The 24,794-nt window shown below is 42.2% G+C and overlaps 1 protein-coding gene and 1 long non-coding RNA gene across 4 annotated transcripts in view; one reads left to right on the plus strand and one right to left on the minus strand.

Moving 5' to 3' along the window:
• The window catches only part of LOC112540789 (uncharacterized), a 34,397-nt gene extending 26,865 nt beyond the window's left edge, over positions 1 to 7,532 (minus strand). For 2 of the 3 annotated variants that reach the window (XR_015795998.1, XR_003084845.2), the window contains exons 1-2: positions 6,695 to 7,360; positions 5,831 to 5,904 (exon numbers count right to left, since the gene is read on the minus strand). This is a non-coding gene — a long non-coding RNA (uncharacterized LOC112540789). The other variant, XR_015795999.1, reaches the window with a different exon arrangement.
• Positions 1 to 24,794, plus strand: part of ATP4A (ATPase H+/K+ transporting subunit alpha) — a 25,783-nt gene continuing 989 nt past the window's right edge. Inside the window, exons 1-21 of the mRNA XM_007429452.3 lie at positions 1 to 122; positions 5,274 to 5,405; positions 7,468 to 7,527; positions 9,088 to 9,291; positions 10,277 to 10,390; positions 11,249 to 11,383; positions 12,276 to 12,393; positions 12,832 to 13,100; positions 13,533 to 13,731; positions 14,625 to 14,734; positions 16,046 to 16,180; positions 16,396 to 16,588; positions 17,081 to 17,256; positions 17,486 to 17,622; positions 17,781 to 17,931; positions 19,392 to 19,560; positions 19,709 to 19,863; positions 20,404 to 20,527; positions 21,307 to 21,452; positions 22,248 to 22,381; positions 23,302 to 23,403. Coding sequence (XP_007429514.1) covers positions 111 to 122; positions 5,274 to 5,405; positions 7,468 to 7,527; positions 9,088 to 9,291; positions 10,277 to 10,390; positions 11,249 to 11,383; positions 12,276 to 12,393; positions 12,832 to 13,100; positions 13,533 to 13,731; positions 14,625 to 14,734; positions 16,046 to 16,180; positions 16,396 to 16,588; positions 17,081 to 17,256; positions 17,486 to 17,622; positions 17,781 to 17,931; positions 19,392 to 19,560; positions 19,709 to 19,863; positions 20,404 to 20,527; positions 21,307 to 21,452; positions 22,248 to 22,381; positions 23,302 to 23,403 — 2,975 coding nt within the window. The 5' untranslated portion in view covers positions 1 to 110. The remainder of the gene's footprint in view (positions 123 to 5,273; positions 5,406 to 7,467; positions 7,528 to 9,087; positions 9,292 to 10,276; positions 10,391 to 11,248; positions 11,384 to 12,275; positions 12,394 to 12,831; positions 13,101 to 13,532; positions 13,732 to 14,624; positions 14,735 to 16,045; positions 16,181 to 16,395; positions 16,589 to 17,080; positions 17,257 to 17,485; positions 17,623 to 17,780; positions 17,932 to 19,391; positions 19,561 to 19,708; positions 19,864 to 20,403; positions 20,528 to 21,306; positions 21,453 to 22,247; positions 22,382 to 23,301; positions 23,404 to 24,794) is intronic.

A 24,794-nucleotide genomic window follows, 5' to 3' on the forward strand; every position in this document is an offset into this window, starting at 1 on the left:
CATCCGTTTACTCGCCTGCAGGGTCTGGCATTTCCTGCAGCCTTCAATACCAAGGGCCACTTAAGCCCGTCTTGTTGACCTCAAGCGGGACCAGACTCAAAGGATTCACAATGGGGAAGGCGGTAAGGAGCTTCTCTTTTCATTTAGCCACTGAGTTCCAACCTCACCTAAGATCTCCCCTTTAACCAACAGATGGATCTGCATCATTTAGCAGTAGAATATGTTTCACTCCAATGATAAAAACCAGGACTGATTTTTGTAGCTCTAATTTCTATTAAAGGCATGGAAGATCACTAGCTCTGGGGATTTTTTATTTTTTTTTCCCATGGCCAGGCAGTAACTCTAGAGAGACAAGTGGTTTTAAAAAAGATTTTTTTCTGCTTGACACGCCAGTAAGCTGCTCACTCCGCCTTTTATGGGGTAAACCATAAAAGACATCTGGAATGAATCTTCTAACCAAGCTAGATTCTGTGGAGTTGATACCTGCCTGGTGTAAGGGTTTAAACAATTATGACAGCGCTCTTACAGAAAGGCAAAGAAGGTTTGGGAAATTTGGGGGCTTCTCCTGATCTATTTCTGGGACTGTATTATCAATGCTATTAAACAGAGAGGAACAGCTCTTTCCAACAAACATTTTGGTCAAGTAAGATTTAGACTAGCATTACAAATCTGGAGAAAGCAATATATTTCAGTGCCCTGTTTAAACACTTCCTAACAGGTTTCTCTGCATGTGGATGCAGGATATGAAACGTTGGAGTCAGAGTTGATGTATTCTAGGTGATGTAAACTTTATAGCTGAATTTAAAACATGGGTCCCATCGTCAATTCTTGCAAACCTCCAAAGATTAATTAGTTAATGAATTACCTGTTAATTAGATTTATATGAATTCTTTGGTTACTCATTTTGCTTCTTAAATGCTTCTTCAAGCCAAGCTAAACACCCAAATAATACCTTACTTTTTTCTCCAAATCCTGTTCAGCTCTTTACATAGTTGAAAAGATTGCTCAGTTACAGCATAGTTCACGCAAAAATGTAAGGGCAGATTGTTTTTATTGCTGTTTATAACTATTCCCTTGATGATTGTCAACTGGATGTACGAACAGACTCTACAGGAAGCCATTTCACTTGAAGTGATGAGAGGAATAATAGCGATGTTGTTGATGGGACGCTATATCACAATCTATATGTGCAAAGTCAGGGCCGGCCCTGCCCCTGGGCAAAATGAAGTCACTTCTTTGAGCGGCTGACCAGGATACAAACCATCATCTGTTGGCTGGAGCAGCTGCTTCACTATATGATTCTCTGGAGTGGCTTGTCAACTCAATTATTTACTCTGAAAGCTTCCCTCCACAATCATGCTTTATTTCTCTCCAAGATCGTGCTCAAGGTCATTTATAAGGGGTCTGGCTGGGTGTATGGCCAGCCAGGATGTGGAAGGTTGCACTTCTATTGCTGGGGAAGAGAAGTATAGGAAGAAGTCTGCAGGGAGGAAATAGCAAATCAGCTGCCCCGCTCAAGTGACAGGTGTCACCAGATACCTTCAGCTGCGTGCTGAGATGATCAAGAGATGACTGTCTAAATTTAAATCAGTACGTGTGTGTGTGCGTGCATGCATAGAGGAGAGAAGAGCAGAGGAAAAGAAAAAAAAGGAAAACAACATAGAAGATGTATATAAAACTGACATTCTAGTTTTACTCTGTTGATTTCATTTTATTTGTCTTTGGTGTGCTACCCAAATTCCATTAGGGTTGGGTTGGGTTATAAATTTTGTTAAATAAATCAGTCTGCAGAAGGAGCAGCCAGATTGTCCTTCCCCCATCTCTTCCAGAAGGCACATTCTGCACTGATTCCAAGACTGCTGGACTAAAATACACACACACACACATTGGCCTGGCTCCAGCCCTACCATTACGTATAGCAAGATGGGTGACTTACAGATCTTGGGAGAACAGAAAATGGTTTCGTATTTACTTTAGTATTACCCCATCATTATGGATGAGGAAGAGAAAAATGTTTTAGTGATACTTCTACTCCAAAGTCCTGGAGTATTGTATACCTTGGAGAGGTGAATAAAAAATTTCCATTTGTTGACCATGTCAGGAGACAACAAAAGGCTTTATGCCAAGCTAATAACCATCTTAGGGAGTAAAGGTAAAGAAATATGCATAGAGGGTAGAGTCCATGCTTGTCCAGTAGTTACTTAGTGAGAGGTGTTTGATCTTTCATTTTTATATATATATAATTTTATTAAAGATTTTTTAAAAAGAAGATTGAAAACGAATATAAAATGAGAAAAATAAAAGAAGAAGAAAGAAATTTTAAAAAAGCTAAAAGTGCAAGAAAGGAAAAAAAGTAAGAAAAAAATAGAAAAGAAAGAAAAAGATACAAAGAAGTAGCTTCCAATCTTTTTTACAGCAGTTATAAGTACAATTATACAGGTAGTCCTTGCTTAACGACTATTCATTTAATGATGGTTCAGCGTTATGATAGCCTCAGAAAAAGTGCTTTATGGCCTGTACTTGAACTTACAACCATGGCAAACTGTCGCACCACCCCCCTGTAGTCACACGATCACGATTTGTGACCTTTTTTATGACAATCATTAAGTGAATCATGTGGCCATTAAGCAAATTCTGGTAAAAAAGTCCATGGGGAAGCTAGATTCGCTTAACAACCGTGTGATTCACTTAATGATGTGTTTTGCTTAACAACCACAGTGATTTGTTTAATGACCATCATAAAAATGATCATAAAATTGGGTCTGGTCACATGGTGACTCACTTAATGAGTGCCCCACTTAATGACCAATGTTCTGGTCCCTATTGTGGTAGTTAAGCATGGACTACCTGTAAATTTACCTTGTACTCTATGGTTACAACATAACTCTCTTCTTTCTATAATCTATTCTATCTAATCATCAAAACCATAAATCATACATTCATTTTTCTGAAACAGAAAAAAAAATAAACTTATGAACTTTTCCACAGTCATCTCCAATCTATTTGGCAGTGGGAGTGATAAGGGCAATCCCAGAAGATCAGGGCAGGGGAATCGTCATGGTCTCCAGAAACTAGCTGGGTATCAACTTTGTAATATAAGAAATGTTTATGGTTACAGTATTGTCAGTCATGGCTATTGTCAAGTTTCAGGCTATCACAAAGGAAATTCAAGGCTGTTATGAGGTTTTTTTTTAATCAGCTTTGTGTGAATAGGTTTTCTATGATGGGAGTTGCCCTGGGCAAAGATTTGAATCATTTTGTTAGGGAGATTAAGATTCAGTATAAGGAAACTGCTTTTAGAAAAAAGTAGACGTATTTCCTCCCCACTACCTTCTCTGGCACTGGCAGAATTACAGAGTTGCATTTGAGATTTGTATCAGCATTTCCCAGTGTTGGGTTTTCTCCCGCAAGGTCTCATGTGGGAGCAATTCATCCTGAAACATCTGCTGGCCAAGTGACGGATTGGCCCAGCCAAATGCTGGGACAGTTCAACTGGTAGAAAGAGCCGATATCACACACAAGTCGGAAAATTCCAACCTGTTTGTTCTGTACAGCGGTAGAGAGGCACTCTCAGGACCCAAGTCACAAATCGAGAGTCCCAATACACAAATTAGCATGTTTTTTATACATTTGTGAAAACAAAAGCATGTGATCATTAGCAAGCAATAGGCAATAAACAGTAAATTATTCACACCACTGGTTGGGCAGAACCTTGTCAGTGGCGGGCTTCTTGCTAAGACGTTACAGCCCCTTCTCTTTTGTCCTTGGTTGATAAGGTGGACTCGAGAATGCAAAACTCAACTTATCTTATGACAGAAGAGGGGAGTTGGCCTCAAGTCTAAGACTGTTCTGGGTCAGGATGGTACAGGTTTCTTGATAACGGCAACCACATGACCATTCCAGGAGTTTTTGCAATGTAGGGTAAAGGGGCCCGAAGGGGAGCAGTCAAGGGCAAAAGATGGACAGAATGGAGTTTCTCTGGCTCAAGCTAGCTGTACCAGTCCATCACATCTAAGGGGACGCAGTGGGGTAAATGCAAAGAGGCTTTGCTTATGCTTACAGTAAGCGTATGTTATCAAATTGCAAAGTATTGTTTTAATTAACATGAATAATTTTAAACAGTGCACTAGTGGAACAGAAAAGGTCTACTAGGACAGAAATATAAATCACTTCAAAACAGAAATAACACTTCCATATGGAACTGGCTCGACTCCCTCATCAGAACTGTGTTGATATCAGTCATGTGATCATCTTGATACCAGAAAGCCTCAAAATTCAGGGAACCTGCTTAATCATCCTTAGCCAACTGCCTCCACCTTCCATCTGACCAACAGGAAAACACCAAAAATTTCATGCTGTTCAGTTTCACTTCTGCTGAAAAAATGTGGAACAAGAAAAATAGTAAACCTATTCTCCACTGTGGTGGATGACCTGTGGGGCCCTCAAGTTTGGATCTGCTACTAGTGAAATGAAACTGCAGGGTGAAGGAACCCTTTGTAAAATTCCTCTTTAATTATTAGTCTTATTCTAGAGCACCACTGTGCACAGTTACTGAGCAAGTGTACTTTAATGTAATCAACTCAGATTTCTTGGTAGAGGTGACAGCCTCAACTTTCAATTAATTACGTTCCTTTTATGCTCAAAGGTAGATCAAGTGAACATCTGAGTAGACATCAGATTGTTGATTATCTTTGATTAAGAGAATTTTGTTTAAGCAAACTTGCCAAAAACCTGGGTTCTAAGGCAGTCCCCAGACCTGTGAGGGGGTCAAAATAGTTAAGATGGCAGTTGCAACCAACAATTGAGGCTGCTAACTTGACTTTTTTGACACCCCCCCCAACTGTGGACACCACTCTCCTTCAGCCACCTCCAAAGGAAAAATAAACCAGTAGGAATCTTAACTTTCCACTAAGGAAAATAGCCTTTGAAACAATCCATTTGCAATGCCATTGCTAACAGCTTGGTTTAATTTTACTCCCAGCACCTAAAATCTGTTCTGCTTGCCAAAGATGGGCCTTGAAACCCTCAAAAGAATATAGTAGTGCTTTAATTAATAATAATTAATGAACTTGTAATGTATGTATGTAATTTGTAATGTATTTGTAATATTTGTAATAATGTAATTATTAATAATTATTAATAATTAATAATTTTATTAATAATTAATCATGATTGATACTTGTTATTAATAGTTAATTGATAATTAATGAATAATTAATGATGCTATTTGAGCTTAAAAACATCTTTCTGGCTTTTGCTTTTTGCCCTGCCAGGAGAAGTACGAGATGTATTCAGTGGAGATGGAGAAACACTCTGGTGGGGAAATGGATGTGAAGATCAAGAAGAAAAACAAAGCGATGAAGAAAAAAGAGAAGCTGGAGAATATGAAGAAAGAGATGGATGTGGTGAGCCGCAGGACAGGATCGGAAAAAGAGATTTCTCCACTGATTTAGACATTGTCATTTCCGCAGTTGAGCTATGCAGCTTGCCCATGATTAATTTAACAGTGGATTGTTCAGTTAACCCATTGTTAACCCAGTTTGCCTATCAAACTGAAACATAACACTAGCCCCATAGGCTGGCCTCTCCCATCAGACCAGGCTAAAGTTAATTCTTTTTGCTGAAAGTTGATGCTTGTTGATACTCAACAAGACAGCCATTTATGGCCACAATGCACCCTGGCTTTATCGATTTAAAAGCTACAGCTATGAACATGAGTATTCGTCTGAAGAGAAATAAGTTCTTAATCAATAAAACGTATTCCTAATCTGTGAACCCAAGTTCGGCATTATGGTATTATCCTTCCTCTTCTATGGCCAATAAGACTCACCGGGCTGTAACTGATCGAACCAGGGGCACCTTATCTACGCAACCCTTCATAAACGCTTTCCGAAAAAGTGGAATCTGAAAGTACACATAAAAACAAAAATAATAATCAATAACCAAGGAGACATTTAGGGAAATGTGCATTCAGAGCTCTATTCAGGAGAGCTGTGTACAGAATTAGGCACACAAGATTAAGGAAAATCACAAATAAGAACAATTGCAACACTCTTTTGTTTCTTAGTTTGCAAACCCTTTGAAACTACAGGGTACATTTCATGAAATTGCATTGGTTTCAAGGGAAGAAACTCTTCTCCAAAGCAAAATGTAACTTTCTCCCTGAACCTCCAGAAAGGAATGTTGTTTTTTTCTCACTAACTTGTTGGAGACAACTGCATTCTCTAAAAGCACATTTCTCCAGCAAATTTCAGCAAATGATCATTAATAGTTTCACAGTCTGGTTTACATGAACAAAAGCAATGTTAATTCCATCAGATATCAGTGATTTGGCCTAATCCATTTCATAATTTATAGCTGAACCTCTCCTCAAACCCCTTTTGGATTGAAGGGCAGAGATTGCCTCATTTCAGGGGCATTTGAAGTAAATTATTTTGTTTCCTAAACATTTTGGTATGCAAACATTTGTGCGGCAAATTCTATTTGATACTGTACGTCCTGGATTTTCTGAGACATTGTAATAAATTAAATTCTATTACTGTTTAATATTGGCTGCGCAGGACTACGTATACAAACAGAATTGTTGCTATTTTTTCCAGCTGCAATATATTCTTTGTTTCTCTCTGCCTTCATTCCTGTTACATTCTATGTCTGGAATGTAATCTCTTGGCATCCAGAATCAATTCCCACTTACCTGGAATCTTTAGATCATTCTCTGCTTTATTTTGTGAGTTCATCTCATTTATCTGAAGAAACATTTGTTGACTATTTTCTTGGGGGGTGGGGGGAATCCTGGTTGATATTTCAAAAACAACAGATCCAAAGAACGTGGTGTCCCTTCCTCATGATATAAATGCTGGCCAATCTGTACTGTGCCACACCAACCACGAGCAGCACAATTTTTTTTCTTTGAACACAGTCCAGCAGAGAAGACATGCATTCCTGAGTAATTCCAAGCAATTCTATCAAACCACTCTATTAGGCATGTCTGTAGTACCCAGTGGTTGCACGCAGACAACACACTGTAACCTAGTCACCTAATTGACCTCTTTCTCAGGTTTGCACAGTACTGAATGAACCAACTGGGATAAGTTTACATAACATGCTAAGCCACAAAGAAAAAGCCAAACAACCTTAACCCTAGCCAAGGTTAACATTCAGCAAGATCAGCAAGTTGTGGTGAATGCATCTGTTAAGTCTTTATTGACCTGGTTAACCTATGTTTGTTTCCTTGGCTTACGCAAAACAACAGAACAAAAAATTGCACAATGAGGAGCCATACTCCAAAGCAGTGTTTCTCAACGCTGGCAACTTTAAGATGAGTGGACTTCAACTCCCAAAATTCCCCAGCCAGCATTGAAGTCCACTCACCTTAAAGCTGCTAAGGTTGAGAAACACTGCTCGAAAGAGAACAGCCCTCCGTCCACTGAAATCATTGTCTCATCTTGGGTCTCTCCTCCCTTTTAGGATGATCACCAGCTGTCCATAGAAGAGTTGGAGATGAAATATCGGACCAACATCACCAAGGTAGCCGTTTGACCAAAAAAAATGTTATCTGACGAGAGAAACACATATTTTCAGAGTTTATCATAACCCCTTCTGCAACCTTGAAAACACGGTCGCCATCTAGCGTAGAAAGGAAATGGTGCACAAGGAATAAAGCTGGTCTAAATTGATAGCCACTCTCACTGCGCCAGTGGTAGGCAAATCTGTAGGAGTCAGAGGCATTACTATTTACAGAGATTTACATGTATGGAACCCTCTCTTTTCTCCTATTTTCCTCACGACAACCCTGTGAGGGAGTTGGGCTGAAAGAGAGGCAAAGTCACCCCAGGAGCTTCCATGGCTAAGGGGTGACTAGAATCCAGGTCTCCCTGCTCAAGGCAGTGTAGAAAAGCTTCCAGGGGTGAGGAAGGATTTGAACCTGGGTCTTCCTGCTCCTAGTCCAACACCTTAACCACAACACCATCCTGGATCTCTAGATTATTTCTTGAAGTGGCTGAATGGTACACTAGGCAAGGCATGACATCATACCAGCAACAGGAGCTTGGATTTCTGGTGGAGTGGAGTATATTTAGTGGGGGTAGTAAGATCACATTGGGGAGGTTAAGTGTGTTAGGCTTTCCAGCGGCTGACATGTTGATCTGAATGTGTTTGTAGCGTCCATGGGGTTTTCTGAGCTAGCACTGAAAATGTTACCTAGTTGAGTAACGAAACGTCTGCCAGCAACCCAACCAAGTTCAGAGAACAGTTCAACCTGAGCTACAGAGATTCTCTTCTATTTGAATGTGTTTTTCAACAGGAAATCATGCCTTTCTATTTCAGCAGCCTGCCACTGACCTTTGGCCAGTGGGCCCTGGAGGATCCAAAAATGGAGTTCAGAGGCTGCCTGTGACCGGAAAGTTATGGGCTTCCTGATATGCATTGCAAAAAAAGCCAGCTAGGCTAACAGTCATTGTTTGCTTCTATCTACACTTGTGATTAGACAGATTCTTCTATCACGCTTCAGGTCATTACATCTGCTTGTCCAGCCACACCGCCTCAGCACCTCCTAGTATCTGCTGCCTGAGGCTTTTGCTCTGCCAAACGGTTGGGTCGGCCCTGCCGGAAAAGGGCTTGGTGCTTTTTTCCTTTTCTTTCTTCCTTTATATTTATTGAAAATTTTACATACAGTCAAATCTAAAGAAAAAATAGCAAAGAAAAGAAGAAGGGGCAAAAAAAAGAAAGAAAAGAAACTAAAGCTATGAAATATGACTTCTGATCTTCTCTTCAACAGATAATTACATTCTTAAAATCCTCCCCCACTCTTCGACATTATACAAATCCCTACAACCCCTCACTTAATCCACGTCTTTTTCATTCCTCAGACCCATAAATCATCATATCACTTCTTTTCTTCTCTCAGCAAAAAGTCCATATAAGGTTTCTAGTCTTTCAGAAAAGTGTTCATTGTTTTTCCTCTGACCGAACAGGTCAGCTTTGGCCTCCTGGCGAGTTCTAGTATTTGCACAATCCATTCCTGCGCTCTGAGAACGTGAGGTGATTTTTCCCCCTCACCTCTCGGCCTACTCGTCTATCTCCTTCCAGGGCCTGACCAGCACGGTGGCCGGAGAGATCCTCCTTCGTGATGGCCCCAATGAGTTGAAGCCCCCCAAAGGCACTCCGGAGTACGTGAAGTTTGCACGTCAGCTGGCCGGGGGGCTGCAGTGCCTCATGTGGGTGGCAGCTGCCATCTGCCTCATCGCCTTTGGCATCCAGTGCGGCCAGGGGGACCTTACGAGTGCAGACGACGTAAGTGCCCACAGCAGAAGCAGACGAGCATTGGGTGGTCACGGGGAGGAGAACCGCAATGGGAGATGGAATGATGATGCCAGGTGGGGGGAGCTAAACCTCAGGGGGGCAGGGCCAGAATTTTCTGTTTCTACCCTAGGTTTGGGGGCAGGGAGTTTTTTTTTTTTTTTTTAATGATTTAATTATGTACCTTGAAGGATGCTGGATCACTAGCAACAGATAAACTTAGCAGGGGAAGGTAGGGTTACTGAATGGCTACCAGATCTGGGCTGGAAAAATTCAGATGATGCTTAGGTGGTTCCAAAGATCTGTTTGCTGCCATCTTATGGCTATCTAAATTTTGCAGCCTAAACCTTATAGACTTAGGGCTATTTTCTAGTATACCCTTTCCTCGTTTAGTGACTGCAATCTGTTCCAGCTACTACTTGGCCGTTAAGCGAAATGTTGCCAAGTGAACATGTGACTGAGAGAGAGAGAGAGAGAGATTGAGACTCTGCAGAGATTGCTGGTTGCTGCCATCTCATTCAGATAAAGTTCTCCTGTACAGTGTTCTATGCCTGGCCCATTTTTTCCTTTTTTTTTTTTTTTTTTTTGCCCCCTCCTAGGGCGAAGAGATGGTTTAAACAAGCCATTTCTTCCTGAACTGCTTTTCTGGGGAGCACAGGGCTTCTCTAAAAAGTACTAACTGTAAGTTAACAAGCTCAGCTCTGTGACCTGAATTAGTTGATAAGAACCCTCTCCCCTGCTCACAGCTGCTGCCCGAACCTGACCAGACTTTAATCAGTTTCACACTGAGGGCTTTTGTTGTCAGGCCAAGAAATGTTGTAAATACCCACTGCGGTTGGAAATGAATATTACCATTGTATTTGCAAATGGTTGTTAAACGAGGAGTGGCTGTGCAATAAATGTGATGTTTGCCAAGATTTATTGAAGTAGTGCAGCTGCAACAACACGGAAATATCAGCTTTTTTCCCCTTCTTTTTAGCTGTACTTGGCCATTGCTCTTATTGCTGTAGTGGTTGTGACTGGCTGCTTCGGCTACTATCAGGAATTTAAAAGCACAAACATTATTGCAAGTTTCAAGAATCTCGTGCCCCAGGTAAGAAATTACTTCTAGTATCCCCATGCATCTGAAGATAGCATTCTTAGACTGCCTGTTTTTTTTGGTTTTTTTTTTTAAAAAAGCCTGTTGGGCCCAATTTTTAACACTAAGCACAAACGGATCCTCCCCACCTTGTGAATATAAAAGCCTGAGAAGGTCCACTTAACCCTTTCCATATTGACTGCTTTTCTGCTCAAACATCCTCAACTCATCTGAGCATACAAGTATCTTGACTTCCCCCAAACAATTTAAAAAAAAAAGCCATCTATACTGTAAGGAAATAAACTGGGGAAGGAATAATAGCAAATTGGGGTGCGGAAATGACTGGCAAGGTAAGAATTAAAATCCCTCTTTTCCCCATTGTTTCTGCCCCAATCTGCCATTCGCCTGGTCGAACATGCAGCTTCATGAGAAAGTTACCCATGTTTGCAGCTAAACATTTTGTGTTTGACCCAATAAGCAAGGATGAACAAAATGTGCTCTTCCAGCACCAAAATTCCACTTCAGCACCCACCTTCCTTCACCATTGGCCATGCTAGGAGGTGTTCATGGGCTTTGGAGTTTAGCAACATCTGAAGGTCTAAAACAGTGTTTCTCAACCATGGCGACTCTAAGATTCTAGGAGCTGAAGTCTACATATCTTAATATTGCCAAGGTTGAGAAACACTGGTCTAAAACATAGATCATAGTGCGCATTCCACAACATCCTTTACCTGTGAGCTTTTCTCTAAAATTGTCTTCTTCTTAAAAAGGATTTCTAAAGCAATTTCCCTTCCCCTCAAACTGATAACAGGAAGAAAAAGAATGTTGGAAGTCTAAATCCAAGTTTGTTTCCTCTCTTCTTCCTAACCACAGCAAGCCACAGTGATTCGAGATGGCGACAAGTTCCAAATCAATGCTAATCAGCTGGTAGTGGGTGACTTGGTGGAGATCAAAGGGGGAGACCGAGTCCCAGCAGACATCAGGATCATCACTGGGCAAGGATGCAAGGTACCTAAAAAAGAAAAGAAAGAAGGATGTTCCAAATAAATGTGACATCACCTTCTCTCCACTCCAGAAAGTGTGCTTTTCTCACCCTCTGCTGGAGAAAGATTATAAAGTTTGGTCCATTTGTTTCATTGGAAGAGAGATAGGGCACTAGTCTGTTACTTGCACATTCTCTGTGTTACAATCTCTGTCACAGCATTACTGTTTCAACAGTATTGTTGCAGTCCGAAAGCAGAAGTGGAGGAACAATTAGCCCCTCTCCTACGTCTCAAGTAGAGGGAGGAAGTGCTTCATCCTGACTCTAAGTGACTGTGTAACATGTAGCTTTGGCCTATGTAACCTACTGGCTACAGCATTACCTTAAGACTGGGTAGATCCATGTTCAGGTCACCACTCTATATGAAACATACCAACTAGCATCATGCTAATCATTCTGTTCTGCAATATGCAGCAGTTCTAAAACATACTACTTTCTAGGTAAATACTTAATTCAGTGTTTCCCAACCTTGGAGATTTCCAGGTGTGTGGACTTTAAATCCCAGAATCCCACAGCCAGCATGGCCATGGATGAGAATTCTGGGAGTTGAAGTCTACATACTTGGAAGTCATCAAGGTTGGGAAATGCTGGCTTAATTATTCAAGTCTATCCAAAACTCAGAAATGATTCCAATCTGGAAAACTCTCTATGGGGAGAAAAGCATGTTCCCATCTCCCACACATACACACCTGTTAATAATATAAGAAAGAAAATGCAAAGTGCAAATTTCAAAGCTGAAAATTGCCAGCTGTGAGCAGCAGCTCCATACAAGGAGTTATGCCTATAGAGTTCCATGGAATTATAGCACAGTGCACATGGGAAACCTCCTTTCTTTCTTCCCTCCTTTCTTTATTCTAGGTGGATAATTCCTCTTTGACAGGGGAATCAGAACCTCAAACACGTGCCCCAGAATGCACCCATGAAAGCCCCCTAGAAACAAGGAACATTGCCTTCTTCTCAACCATGTGCTTAGAAGGTAGGAAAGACTGATCTTTGGAAGGGAAACATTGACTGTCCTTGGCAGCATCTAGAAGTGTTGGGACCACAACTTCCAGAATTCCTAAAGGCCATGGTGGGAAGGGATTGTGGAGAGCATAAATACTGCAAGTTTGGGGTGAATCAATGCTGAGGAGCAAGCTCAAATAGTGGAATATCATCAGGTGCTTTAAAATGGTATTATCAGCCAAAATATATTGTGCAGCTATTCTGTCTTTCCTTTTTTGTTGCCTTTCCTTTTGGGGAAAAAATGAAAAACAAAAAACAGAAGCAGTGGGTACATTTCAATAGTTCCAAATAGGAGGAATTATCTGGACCATTGCAAATGTCCATGAAAGAGGCAGAGCGAGTGCATCACAAAAGCTTCACCTGGAAATACATCCATATGAGCTCCAGCTCTCCCGTTCTTCCTTATCAGGAACTGCCACTGGTATTATCATTAACACCGGGGACCGCACCATCATTGGGCGCATCGCCACCCTGGCTTCAGGAGTGGAGAATGAGAAGACCCCCATTGCTATTGAGATTGAGCATTTTGTTGACATCATAGCCGGCCTGGCCATTTTCTTTGGTGCCACCTTCTTCGTTGTTGCAATGGTGATTGGCTATCCCTTCCTCAGGGCCATGGTCTTTTTCATGGCAATTGTGGTGGCTTACGTCCCTGAGGGTCTTCTAGCAACTGTCACTGTAAGTACCACACACCAGCAGTTTGTTCTCTTTCTGAAAATGAGTAGTTTCCCCTATCCTTTCCATAACATCCTCACATGTGAAGGAAGTACAGTGATCAGTCCCTGGTATGTTTGAGATGTTTCCACTAGGAAGCATCTCAAGTAACAAAATTTCTTCCACAGGTCAAAGAGTTAACACCCATTAGAATAGACGACAGTGAACTAAATTATCCTTCCCCAACATGGTATCCTTCAGATACATTACATTTCCCATATCTTCCAGCCAACCAGAGGGCCTGAGATTTGGGGGGAGGCGGTCAGTCTTAGTGAACAAATGGCCCAGTGCACTCAACCTAAGTTGACTATAGTTATCCCAAGTCCAAATATTGGGTCTTGCTCATTTCCTATCTCCCTCTCCCCACCGCACCCCCGTCTCATTTTTCTTGGATAGGTCTGTCTTTCTCTCACGGCCAAGCGACTGGCCAGGAAGAACTGTGTGGTCAAGAATCTGGAGGCTGTTGAGACGCTGGGCTCTACCTCTGTCATCTGCTCTGATAAAACTGGGACACTCACCCAGAATCGAATGACGGTCTCCCATCTTTGGTTTGACAACCAAATTCATACAGCTGACACTACAGAAGATCAGTCAGGTATTTGCACTTAGCAGCAGCCTGGTAACAAGCAGAGAGACAGACAAAGCTGTTCTTAGGATCTAGAGGATCAGTGTAAACAAGATGTTCCTGTGACTTGCAAACCAGAGATATGCAAAATTTTTCAGGACTGACAGTCCAGCTCCTGGGCTGATCTTGGAAACAGCTGTTTCGAGGCCAGAACTTCCCCTCACCGGAATTATCTCAACATCAAAGCAAACTATTTTCACCTTACCACAAGCCTTCTGACCTTGAAACAGGCTCTTCCAATCCTTGTTCACCATAAGAATGGCTCAGTTCTCACCAAACGATTGCCATGAACAGAAAGCAAACTGATGAAGTTTCTCTTCACCACTGCCCTTCTAGACCAACAGGATGCTTCTGCCTAGGCAAATATTTTTTTTTCTCTGTGTTTGGGCATATAGGCCAATACTTTTCAAACAAATACTGGGTACCAGTCATCTGCCATTTTAATTTTCTAGGAATGCTCATGCAGCATTCTTGACCCAGAGGCACTTTTGGAACAAAAAATAATGCTAAAAGAAAGCTCTTTGTTTTGCAACAAGCCTGCTCCACTCCCCCTGCTCCCCTCCCCCACAAAATACAAAGCACTGTAGTTTAAAATATTAAGACAAGTGGGTTAGCACAGGGTTCCTCAACCTTGGCAACTTTAAGACGGGTGGACTTCAACTCCCAGAATTCCCCTGGCTGGTCCACCCATCTTAAAGTTGCCAAGGTTGAGGAACCCTGGGTTAGCGAGCCTGCAGACCCACTGGTGCCAATGGGCCCTTTACTGGCACATTAGTAAAGATGGGCACCATGTTGCCCATCCTAAGCTACAATGTGGAAAACCTGTCACTTTGCTGCACAAACATTCTTGTTCTGCTTTACAGGGCAAAGTTTTGATCAGTCCTCGGAGACCTGGAGAGCTCTGTGTAAAGTGGTGAGCCTCTGCAACCGTGCTTTTTTCAAGTCAGGCCAGGATAATGTACCTGTGCCACGGGTAAGAAAAATTCATACGAATGATCAGGTGTTATTATCATTGTTAAAAGCATGGTTTGGAAAGCACAACAGATAGGGCTTTTGCTGATGTGAAGCACATTGCCCAGGTCAGTTCTCGGATGTGAGACTGGCATCTGCAATGCACGGACCACCTTGAATTTCATAAGCTTGCTAACATTTTAAGAATCTTTACAACGGATATAACAAAATCTTGCAAACCATGTTAGCAAGCTTATGCTAACTGGGGAATTCTGGGAAATGAAGTCCACATGTCTTAAAGTTGCCAAGTTTGAGAAACACTGCCCAGTATAGCATAATGGCTAGAGAAATTTTCCCGTTTTTGGCCACAATAGGCATTCAGTTGCAACTCCTAGCATCCTCAGCTAAACCAGCTAAGGAAGATGGGGTTTATCATGAAACACATCTAAACAGCAGCAGGTTGGGTAAAGGTGAAACTCAGACCCAAATGAATGGCAGTCAAATCCTTGAAAACACACTGATTTTGGGGCGTTCACCACTTCCTGGTCAGGGTTGTTATGGGCCAAAGTGGAGGAGAACATGAAGGGTACTGTCTTAGATTCAATGCCAGGAATGTGTCTTTGGGAGGAACTAGAGCAGAATTCCCAAAATTTCTCACTTCACGGTGCCCTTAGTGTCTCAGTAATTTTTTCACAGCACCCCTAGGCCCAAACTGTGAACTACCTCAAGCTAGTAGTTTGCACAGGGTCCGTATCTCGTGGCGCCCCTATGACTTCGCTCCAGCAGCCCAAGGCACTGCAACACAGTTTGAGAACCACAGTGTTAGCCTGTTTTCTAAAGAAAACTTACAGCAATGCACATTTTATTTATTTGGAGTTGCTGTGTCAAAAATAAAGGATACGAATGTAATAGTTTGCCCACCAGTCTCAGCTGTATGGGAATTTACACAACAGGAGAGAAATTCATGCTTCTTTTGTTCAGAGACTTGACAGTCCCTTTCTTGGAGATGGGGTCTGCCCTTCAGCCACAACAGACCCATGTCTTGTCCCTCAATAGAGTTGCAATTCAGAAGCAGGATCCTATAACAGATTTAACCCCAAACCGGATTAACCAAATACCTCTGCTGGGTTCACATAACAAGTTATGGTCAAAGAAATAAACTACCTTATGGCTTAATGCGATAGCCTGGTTCATACAACATGCTCCAATTTCCCAAAACATGCTTCCCCACAAATTACCCAATCTCATTTTAACTATCTAGTATAAATGCAAATCCAGCCAGCAGTTCAGCAATGCTAATCCTGTTTCTGTTTCTCTCCATTTTCAATCTCAGCGGATTGTGATTGGAGATGCCTCAGAGACAGCCTTACTGAAATTCTCTGAAATCACCCTCGGCAACGTCATGGAGTACCGGGAGCGCTACAAAAAAGTCTGTGAGATTCCCTTCAACTCCACCAACAAATTCCAGGTTGGCAGCTGACTTTCTGTCCCTTGGTTCCAAGAAGTTCAGCAAGGGCCACCAGAAAGAACCTCTGGTTCAGATAGTTCTGAATTAATCTGCTGGCATTTAAACCTGGACTCAGTTCCATTCTGCTAAGTTCATTGCCAAAAGCAAGGAAGCTAGACAGTTGCACATTAGGTATGAACAAATCTCATGAATTCTATGGTCTCCCCTGCTTTCAGCTGTCTATCCATGAGCTTGAAGATCCCCGAGACCAGCGCCATCTGCTAGTGATGAAAGGTGCTCCTGAGAGAATCCTGGAACGGTGCTCTACCATCATGATTAAGGGACAGGAGTTGCCCCTTGACGAGCAATGGAAGGAAGCTTTCCAAACAGCTTATATGGACCTTGGTGGGCTGGGCGAGCGTGTGCTGGGTAAGAAAGAATGGTATCAGTGACTGAAGTTTTCACTAAATAAATTTTTTAAAATCTCTGCAACTCGCTACTGGTAGGCCCAGCTCTAACTCTGAGAAGAACCTCAACAAAATGCCCTTTCTGGATCTTCTCCTTCGCTGACCTATTGAGTCCTTCCAGATAGCAATAATGCTCTCATGAGCACTACTGAACTTTCCTACAATGTCTCAGAGCTATATTACATCAGGAGCATAGAGGAAATTTAAGTAATATCTCCAAGCTGTTTGATCTTCCTCCTGTGTATGCCAGCTACCAAAATATCAACCATCATCCTCAAAAGTGTCAAATACTAAGATGGCATTGGATTGAGAGAAACCTGAAATATCAAGTGAAGCATGGAAGCCCAGTTTGAGCTTCGTGGACTGAGTGAACATGGAACTGTGGTGAATTTGAACAGTAGCTTGATTTATGGGCTAAGGTGTAAACTTCACAATGCTTCTCTCTTGTCCACAGGTTTCTGCCACCTCTACCTTCCCCAGAATGAGTTCCCCCATGGCTACCACTTTGACAGCGATGAAACAAACTTCCCCACCAGTGGGCTATGCTTTGCAGGCCTTATCTCTATGATTGATCCACCCAGAGCCACTGTGCCTGATGCTGTCATGAAATGCCGCACTGCAGGTATCCGGGTAGGTTCATCAGATGTTACGGTGATTTCAGAGGTTGGATAAGAATTCACAATAATGCCATAAAAGCAAGACATGGACACGTTCAAACCTTACAAGATCCTAGGATGCTTCTTTCCTAATCTGAGGCTTCTAGGTGTGTTGCACTTCAACTCCCATGATCCTTGGGTAGTATGACAAATAGGTTTAGAAACAACTGCTGCAATCCCTTCTCTCTCACATTTTTTCCCAGGTGATTATGGTAACAGGAGACCATCCAATCACTGCCAAAGCCATTGCTGCCAGTGTTGGCATCATCTCAGAGGGCAGTGAAACTGTTGAAGATATCGCCACCCGCCTCCGTATCCCTGTGGAGCAGGTCAACAAGCGGTGAGCATCTTAACACCCAGACATGTTAAAGAGCTACTTCGAGTGACACTGTCACTAGAGAAGAAACATATTCTGTACAAGGGAAGGAATCATGTGGCATTGCTAGAATGCTATTGGGAGGGTTCCTGATCATGAAGAGTTTTCTCTCTTATTTCTAGAGATGCCCGGGCATGTGTGGTCAATGGAGGTCAGTTGAAAGATATGGAGAGTGACGAGTTGGTTGAGATCCTCAAGATGCATCCAGAGATGGTCTTTGCTCGCACCTCTCCACAACAGAAGCTCATCATTGTAGAAAGCTGTCAGAAACTGGTAAGAACCGCAAGTTCTTAAGAAAAGCTGCAGAAGTGGATATATTCAATTGCCCATCTTTTACTGGGCTTAACCAGACCATTTACAAACCTAGTGACAGCATTGACACACAACATCAAGCTTGGGTAATTCTCCCCTTAGTTAGATTTTTCTTATGGTTTGAATGTGTAAACCCAGATCATATGGTTGATTTATGATTTAATGAATTGCTCAGACAAGCTTTGATTAATTCAATACACAAGTTAAGCATGTTATGTGAATGCAGCCCATAATTAAGTGATTGTCTGCATCCTTCCCTTCCTCCAAAGATAATACAATGCAGGGTTGCCATTTTTTATCCTCAGAATAGCTTTGTGAGATAAATTAGGCTGAACAGACAACCATTCTTAATTTTATTACTCTGGGATATATAGAAATGCCTGAAGCACCCAATCCCTCTGCTCCTTCTGGGGGAAGCAATTCTGATATTAGGAAGCTTCTGATTAACTATACCTTCCCATTTAATCCAGACCTTGAAACTATGGATATTGACTTAGAAACAGCTCAGTATGAAATCCCAAATAATTTCATACTTAGGAGAATCCTGGGAATTGCACAATGATCAGTCTTTTTTTTTTTTATTGCACCTCCTTTTTCTTTAATACAACTCACATTTGTGGTTCAGATCCAAAATGGAATTATTTGCAAACATCTTCTATGTTAATAACCAATTCTCTAAGCCCTAGTTTTTATATCACCAAAGACACGCTATCAACCCAAGAGGAGATTAATTGCTTTGGGTCATTTCAAGATTTACAGCATTACAAAAAGAAATTTTCTTTGGGGGCAGGGGGAGGAGAGAGAGAATGAGAGAGAGAGAGGGAGGGAGAATTGAAACTGCTCTGTGAGGACAAAAAAGTAGTGCTTAGTTGACACAGAAACCGATTTTTAGGAAATGAAGACCAAGAAGAAAGACTTGGAGTGATAGTACAGGTAGTCCTTGCTTAACAACTGCTCATTTAACAATGGTTCAAAGTTATGATGGCTTTGGAAAATATGCTTTATGACCTGTACTTGCAATTACAACTGTCACAAACCATCACACCACCTTCCTGCAATCACATGATCATGATTTGCAACCTTTTTTACAATGGTTGTTAAGTGAATCACTGTGGTTGTTAAGCTAATTCCAGCAAAAACATCCATTGGGGAAGCTGGATTTGCTTAATGACATGATTCGCTTAATAACCATTGTAAAAATTATCATAAAATCGGGTCCAGTCACATGGTGATTCACTTAATGACCACACTGCTTAATGGCCAATTTTCCAGTCTCTATGGTGGTCATTAAGCGAGGACTACCTGTAAAGGGCAAACTGTCTGAGCAGATGGAATGCCAAAGAGAAGTGTTGCCCGTTACAAATCTTTGTTCTAAGTCCCATTCATAGAACCCAACGCTCACGCCTCACTCTTGTCCACAGGGTGCAATTGTAGCTGTTACAGGAGATGGGGTGAATGACTCCCCAGCACTGAAGAAAGCCGATATCGGGGTTGCGATGGGCATTGCTGGATCCGACGCAGCCAAGAATGCTGCTGATATGATCTTGCTGGATGACAATTTTGCCTCCATCGTCACTGGTGTTGAGCAAGGTCTGTTCCTGAAAGAATCCTTTGCTTGGGAGGATTTGAGATTGGCTGTCCTTGCACACTGAGGGGACAACAAATAGAAGGAAACTATGGGACAGAATGAGGAATTTATTTATTTATTAAACTCCTGCTTTGTGTTTTTTTTTCCTAGGGCGCCTGATCTTTGACAATCTGAAGAAATCCATTGCTTATACCTTGACCAAGAACATCCCAGAGTTGACCCCCTACCTGATCTACATCACCGTCAGTGTCCCTCTTCCTCTGGGCTGCATCACCATTCTCTTTATTGAGCTGTGCACAGACATTGTGAGTCCCAAAGGACTGAACTAAAATTTGCAGGAAGTAGAATAAGAGACCCACCTCTAAAACATCCCTAATTTTGTGTGTCCCATTTTGTGGATGTATAAACAACTTCTTTTGAAACAAACCTCATCCTGGCTTAGCCTGAAGTGTTAGCCCAGCCTCTCTAAGGCAATAACATTGTTGCATTCACACAACACACTAAGCCTACTAAGCCAGTGGCTACATTCATGCATTATAAAGTGGGTTATTTTTTTAACAGTTTAATTTTGAGGTGGCTTACCAGGTTATGCAAATCTAGCCTGACTGGTTAGGTCAAGGTGCAACAGGTTAGCAACCCTGTGATATGAACAAATTCAATCATCAGGTTAAGTGTGTTGTATGAATACAACCTGCAGGTCCAAAGCCCACACGTGCTCCGAAAGATTTCCATCCACCGCACCTAGTTCCAAAAATGTCAAGGACCATCATAGCAAGTCTGGGGTGAAATTAGAGCTCTTCTTGCACACCAAATGCTTATTTTAGATATTCTGTCCTCTCCCATAGTTCCCCTCAGTGTCGCTGGCCTATGAAAAGGCCGAGAGTGATATCATGCATCTGAAACCCCGAAACCCTCGACGGGACCGCCTGGTCAATGAAGCGCTAGCTGTCTACTCCTATTTCCAGATTGGTTCGTATACATACAAGGTGGTGAAGTCTAGTGGTTAGAGATAGTGGAAGAAAGAGAATGCATTTGCTAGAACTTTTCCTCATCAGGAGAGGACCCCGTTGGGTAAAAGGCTGATCCAAGTCAATTAAGTTTCAGTTTTTTTCTAGACAACTCACTAGAATTGACTTGGATCAGGCTTTTACCCAACGGGGTCCTCTCCAGATGTATCGGGGGGACTGCGTCTCCTATACCAGTAGGGAATTCTAGGAATTGGAGTCCCAAAATTGCTGGAGAATGCTGGGTTGGGAAAGGCTGGCCTGGCCATGTATGGCATCAGGGCTGGGCTTAGGTCTAGAATTCCCAATATGGTAACTGTGGGGAGCACCAAGTTTCTGCCCTGACTTTTTAAAAAGAGTATTTTTAAATGCTGCAAAGTGCCTTTTGTAGGATCACTTCAATGGACATCATAAGTCCCCCAGGTAATGTTACAAAATAAAAATTGATGGAGGACAAGCCAGGGGATTGTTTATCAATATGCCTTCCTGCCTAGAAGCCAGGATGGTAGTAAGGACCATCCTTGTGAGTGGGAAGAGATGGTACGGAGCGACCTCCTTACTTTACCTATTGATGAAAAGATGTCTTGGGTCAGGCCATCTACCTCACTTTGTGAAAGTGCCTGCAATATACAGTCAAAATGTGCCCACCGGTCCCCAGACCCTGAAATCCCCCGGCTTAAAGTCTGATGTCAAGGCTCAGATGGACCAGAGAGCCATCTCAACCTGTGCTGTTTTGCCCTGCAGGAGCCATTCAGTCATTTGCAGGCTTCACCGACTACTTCACCGCCATGGCACAAGAGGGCTGGTTCCCACTGAAGTGTGTAGGGCTTCGGGCTGACTGGGAGAATGACCATCTTCAGGACCTCCAGGACAGCTATGGCCAAGAGTGGGTGAGTAAAGAAAAGAGAGACCAATCTGACTCCCAGCCTGATTTTCCAACTGTTGCAACTCAGATTCTTAGTCACAGGCCATGTTTACCCAACCTCGTTAACCTTGCTATTGAGTTAATCCATTGTCTGGGTTTGTATGAGATGCTGAACCAGAAACTAACCAAAATAAGCTGGGTTCATACAGTACACTAAGCCCCAAAGAAACTAACCACAATTAAAACTAGCTAGGCTTTGCATGTTATGCAAATGCAACATAAACAATGGAGTCTCTGATTCCATCCATCATTTATTTTTTCAAGAGACTTTTTCTTCTTAAGAGACTGATGAGGGTGAGATGGCCATTTAAATTCTTTCCTTGCTGAATATTTCTCCCCATCAAGCCACTTTTAGCCCAGAAGCAGGTAAGAATTGCAGGCAGTACCTGCCCTTTCCATATCCACAATGAGGATGAAAAAAATACAGGTGATTTTTGAAATAGATATCATGGAAGAAAAGCTCAAGTTGTCACCATATATGGGCAAAACATGGTCCATTCCATTCTGTCCTCTTGACACAAACACTCAGCAAAAGGGGGAAGGGGTTGTTGTGGGTTTTGTTTTGGGTTTTTTGTTGTTGTTGTTTTTGGTACTCCTACACACTAAGGTGAACGGTAGGCCATCGAAATGAGCAAAAAGTAAATACTCTGCATTGTCTTAGAACCTCCAAACTATTTAAGCAGTTCTCAGGGTCATCTGGCGACTGGTGATCACCTACTGAATTTGCCTTCATACCACCACCTTTTCTTTCTACTTCCAGACGTTTGGACAGCGTCTTTATCAACAGTACACCTGCTATACTGTCTTCTTCATCAGCATTGAGATGTGCCAGATTGCAGATGTGCTTATCCGCAAGACACGACGACTCTCTGTCTTCCAGCAAGGGTTCTTCAGGTAGATAGCACCCCAGCAGCTCCATCTGAGACATCTTCCTTGTCCGGTGCAACTAGGAACATGGTTTTTCAAATCCATGTTGTTTATATGGTTATAGTATAAAATGAAACAAAGGGGTAATAGCCAATTATTGCTTTCTTTGAGATGTTGACAGCAGTATGATCATTGAGAACAAAATATTTATAGGAAGGGACCTTCAGGATTGAACAACAGTTCAGTGGTAACTTCCAGCTACCACAGAAAAGTTGAATTAGGCTGTAGCCTCGAACCCACTTGGCTCACTGAGCAACTGGAACTTGCTTTGGAGCGATCATATTACAAAGGTGCTGTTTACAGCATAATAGACAGGATTTCAAGTATCCTCTCTGAACAGGATCTTACCAGAAATAAGATTTTCAATGGGCAAATGGCAGGAAATTGAACTTTGCTGATAGGTTCCACAGCTGGAATCTTTCTCAGCAACTCTTCCAACCCAACAAATTCAACCTGTTCTTCGACCTCCTGTTCTCATTCTTAGTCTTTGAAGACTGACTGAGAACAGGAGGTCAACTAACAGGTTGAAGGGAAGGGAGCGTGTGTGTCTTCCCCTGCCCAAATGATGCTGAACAGGCTAATGACAGGCAAATTTGAATCAAGCATGAATTCAGGAAATCAAGCTCCTTTTCCAGAAAAGTGGGCAAAGCATCTGTAGCTTTCCCCAGCCCAAGTTCAAATTTGAGTCCCCACTGCACTTGATGATTTTGAGAGTTCAACAGAGGAGGATATTTGCCTTCCTAGCCTGGAACTAGCTTCTTTTTTCACTGAACGACCTGATGCTGGCAATAATCAATTGACCATCACCCAGTTCTGCTCCATTCAAAACAGAAATCAAGAACAGCTGACCACCATTCCATCCAACCCTACTCATCTTTCTCTTTCAGAAATAAGATCTTGGTGATAGCTATTGTGTTCCAGGTCTGCCTGGGCTGCTTCCTCTGCTATTGTCCTGGGATGCCCAATATCTTCAATTTTATGCCCATACGGTAAGAACTTGTACACACTGGTGTTCCAATGAGAGAAAACCACTTCTCAAAGGTTCTAATGAAGAACATGCTGCAGAACAGAGCAAGGCTAGTTAGAAAAGCCCACAGCCACCTCTGTATTTGTCTCCCCAAAACCTGAAACACATGATTATGTGTAGTTTGTTTTGTGTTGCATTGTGGTTTGCACAGTATGGTTTTTGACACCGTGCAGTATGGGGATCCAAGCAACTCTGGCTTCAACAAAACATGATTAAACAAACCAGTGTTCTCTTTCTGCATTCTTGCTTCTTAACTTTCCATTGCAGTACACCACTCCATCACACTTAGCATAGCTATAAATCTCAGCTCTCCAGACACTTTACCCTTTACCTGGGAACTGGTTAATTCAGCAGAAGGCTCCCAGACACAACTCAGCTAGTCTCTACTAAACACACAAAAGACAAAAAATGAAGCAAAGAGACAGAGATTTGTCCACTGCAGTGCATAGACATCAATGACCATACTTTTATATTTGATTTATAGCCTACCCTTTATAACAGGAGTTCAAAGGAGCCTACATAGGCTACTTCCTCCTATTCTTTTCCCCAAACAATAACCCTGAGGTAGGTATTGTTGAGAGAGGAACTGGCTCAGAATCATCCAGGGAGCTTTCATAGCTGAACGTAGACTAGAACTTGGATCTCTCCACTCATAATCCAACACCTTCACCAACTGTACCACACTGGTTCTCTATCGCTCTATATTCTTTATAATTCAGGATTTAAATCCTAGGGTTATTTTCCTCCTTCCTTCACAAATCTCTTGCTTCTTTAGGTAACTCCACCTCAGGTCTTGGAAATTCCTGCTCACCTTGCTATAACTGACCATAAGTACATCCATATATTTTAAAAATGCTTATTTTCCTCTAGCTGCACTTCCATTGCCTATCATTTCTCCTATCCCATGCCATCAATTTTTTAGATTTTATATTCAGCAAAGCAGGAGTGGCCTCTTTACACTTTGCATGTCACCTTATAACAACAGTAAGTACACACACATGCAAAGACGAGGAACCAAAGAGTTATAAGGCTACAGCTTAGAGAATTAGACCTCCTGATCTAATTCTCCCCTCTGGCTGAAAGGGGGAAAACAAATCCTCTCCCAAGAGCAGACTTCCTTGAAACATCTGCAAGAATACAACCAAGCTCAGAGAATCCCAGGGACTCCACAGTTCAACCCTGAGTACATATATTCTCTTCTATTGAGACTTCCTTCAGCTCTGCTCAGCACCAAGGACAGCAGCCATTAGAGTCCTAGTTACAGCTGCCCCTTTTTCCAGTTACCTAGCCAGAAAAACACAGATCAAAGACTAAAAAAGCGAAGCTTTGGGGCCCTATTTGTTTTGCAGAACA

The sequence above is a fragment of the Python bivittatus genome, unplaced genomic scaffold, assembly GCF_059951505.1.
Source record: "Python bivittatus isolate LINGU-HERP-01145 unplaced genomic scaffold, Pbiv_v1 ctg000310_np1212, whole genome shotgun sequence".
Taxonomy (NCBI): Eukaryota; Metazoa; Chordata; class Lepidosauria; order Squamata; family Pythonidae; genus Python; species Python bivittatus.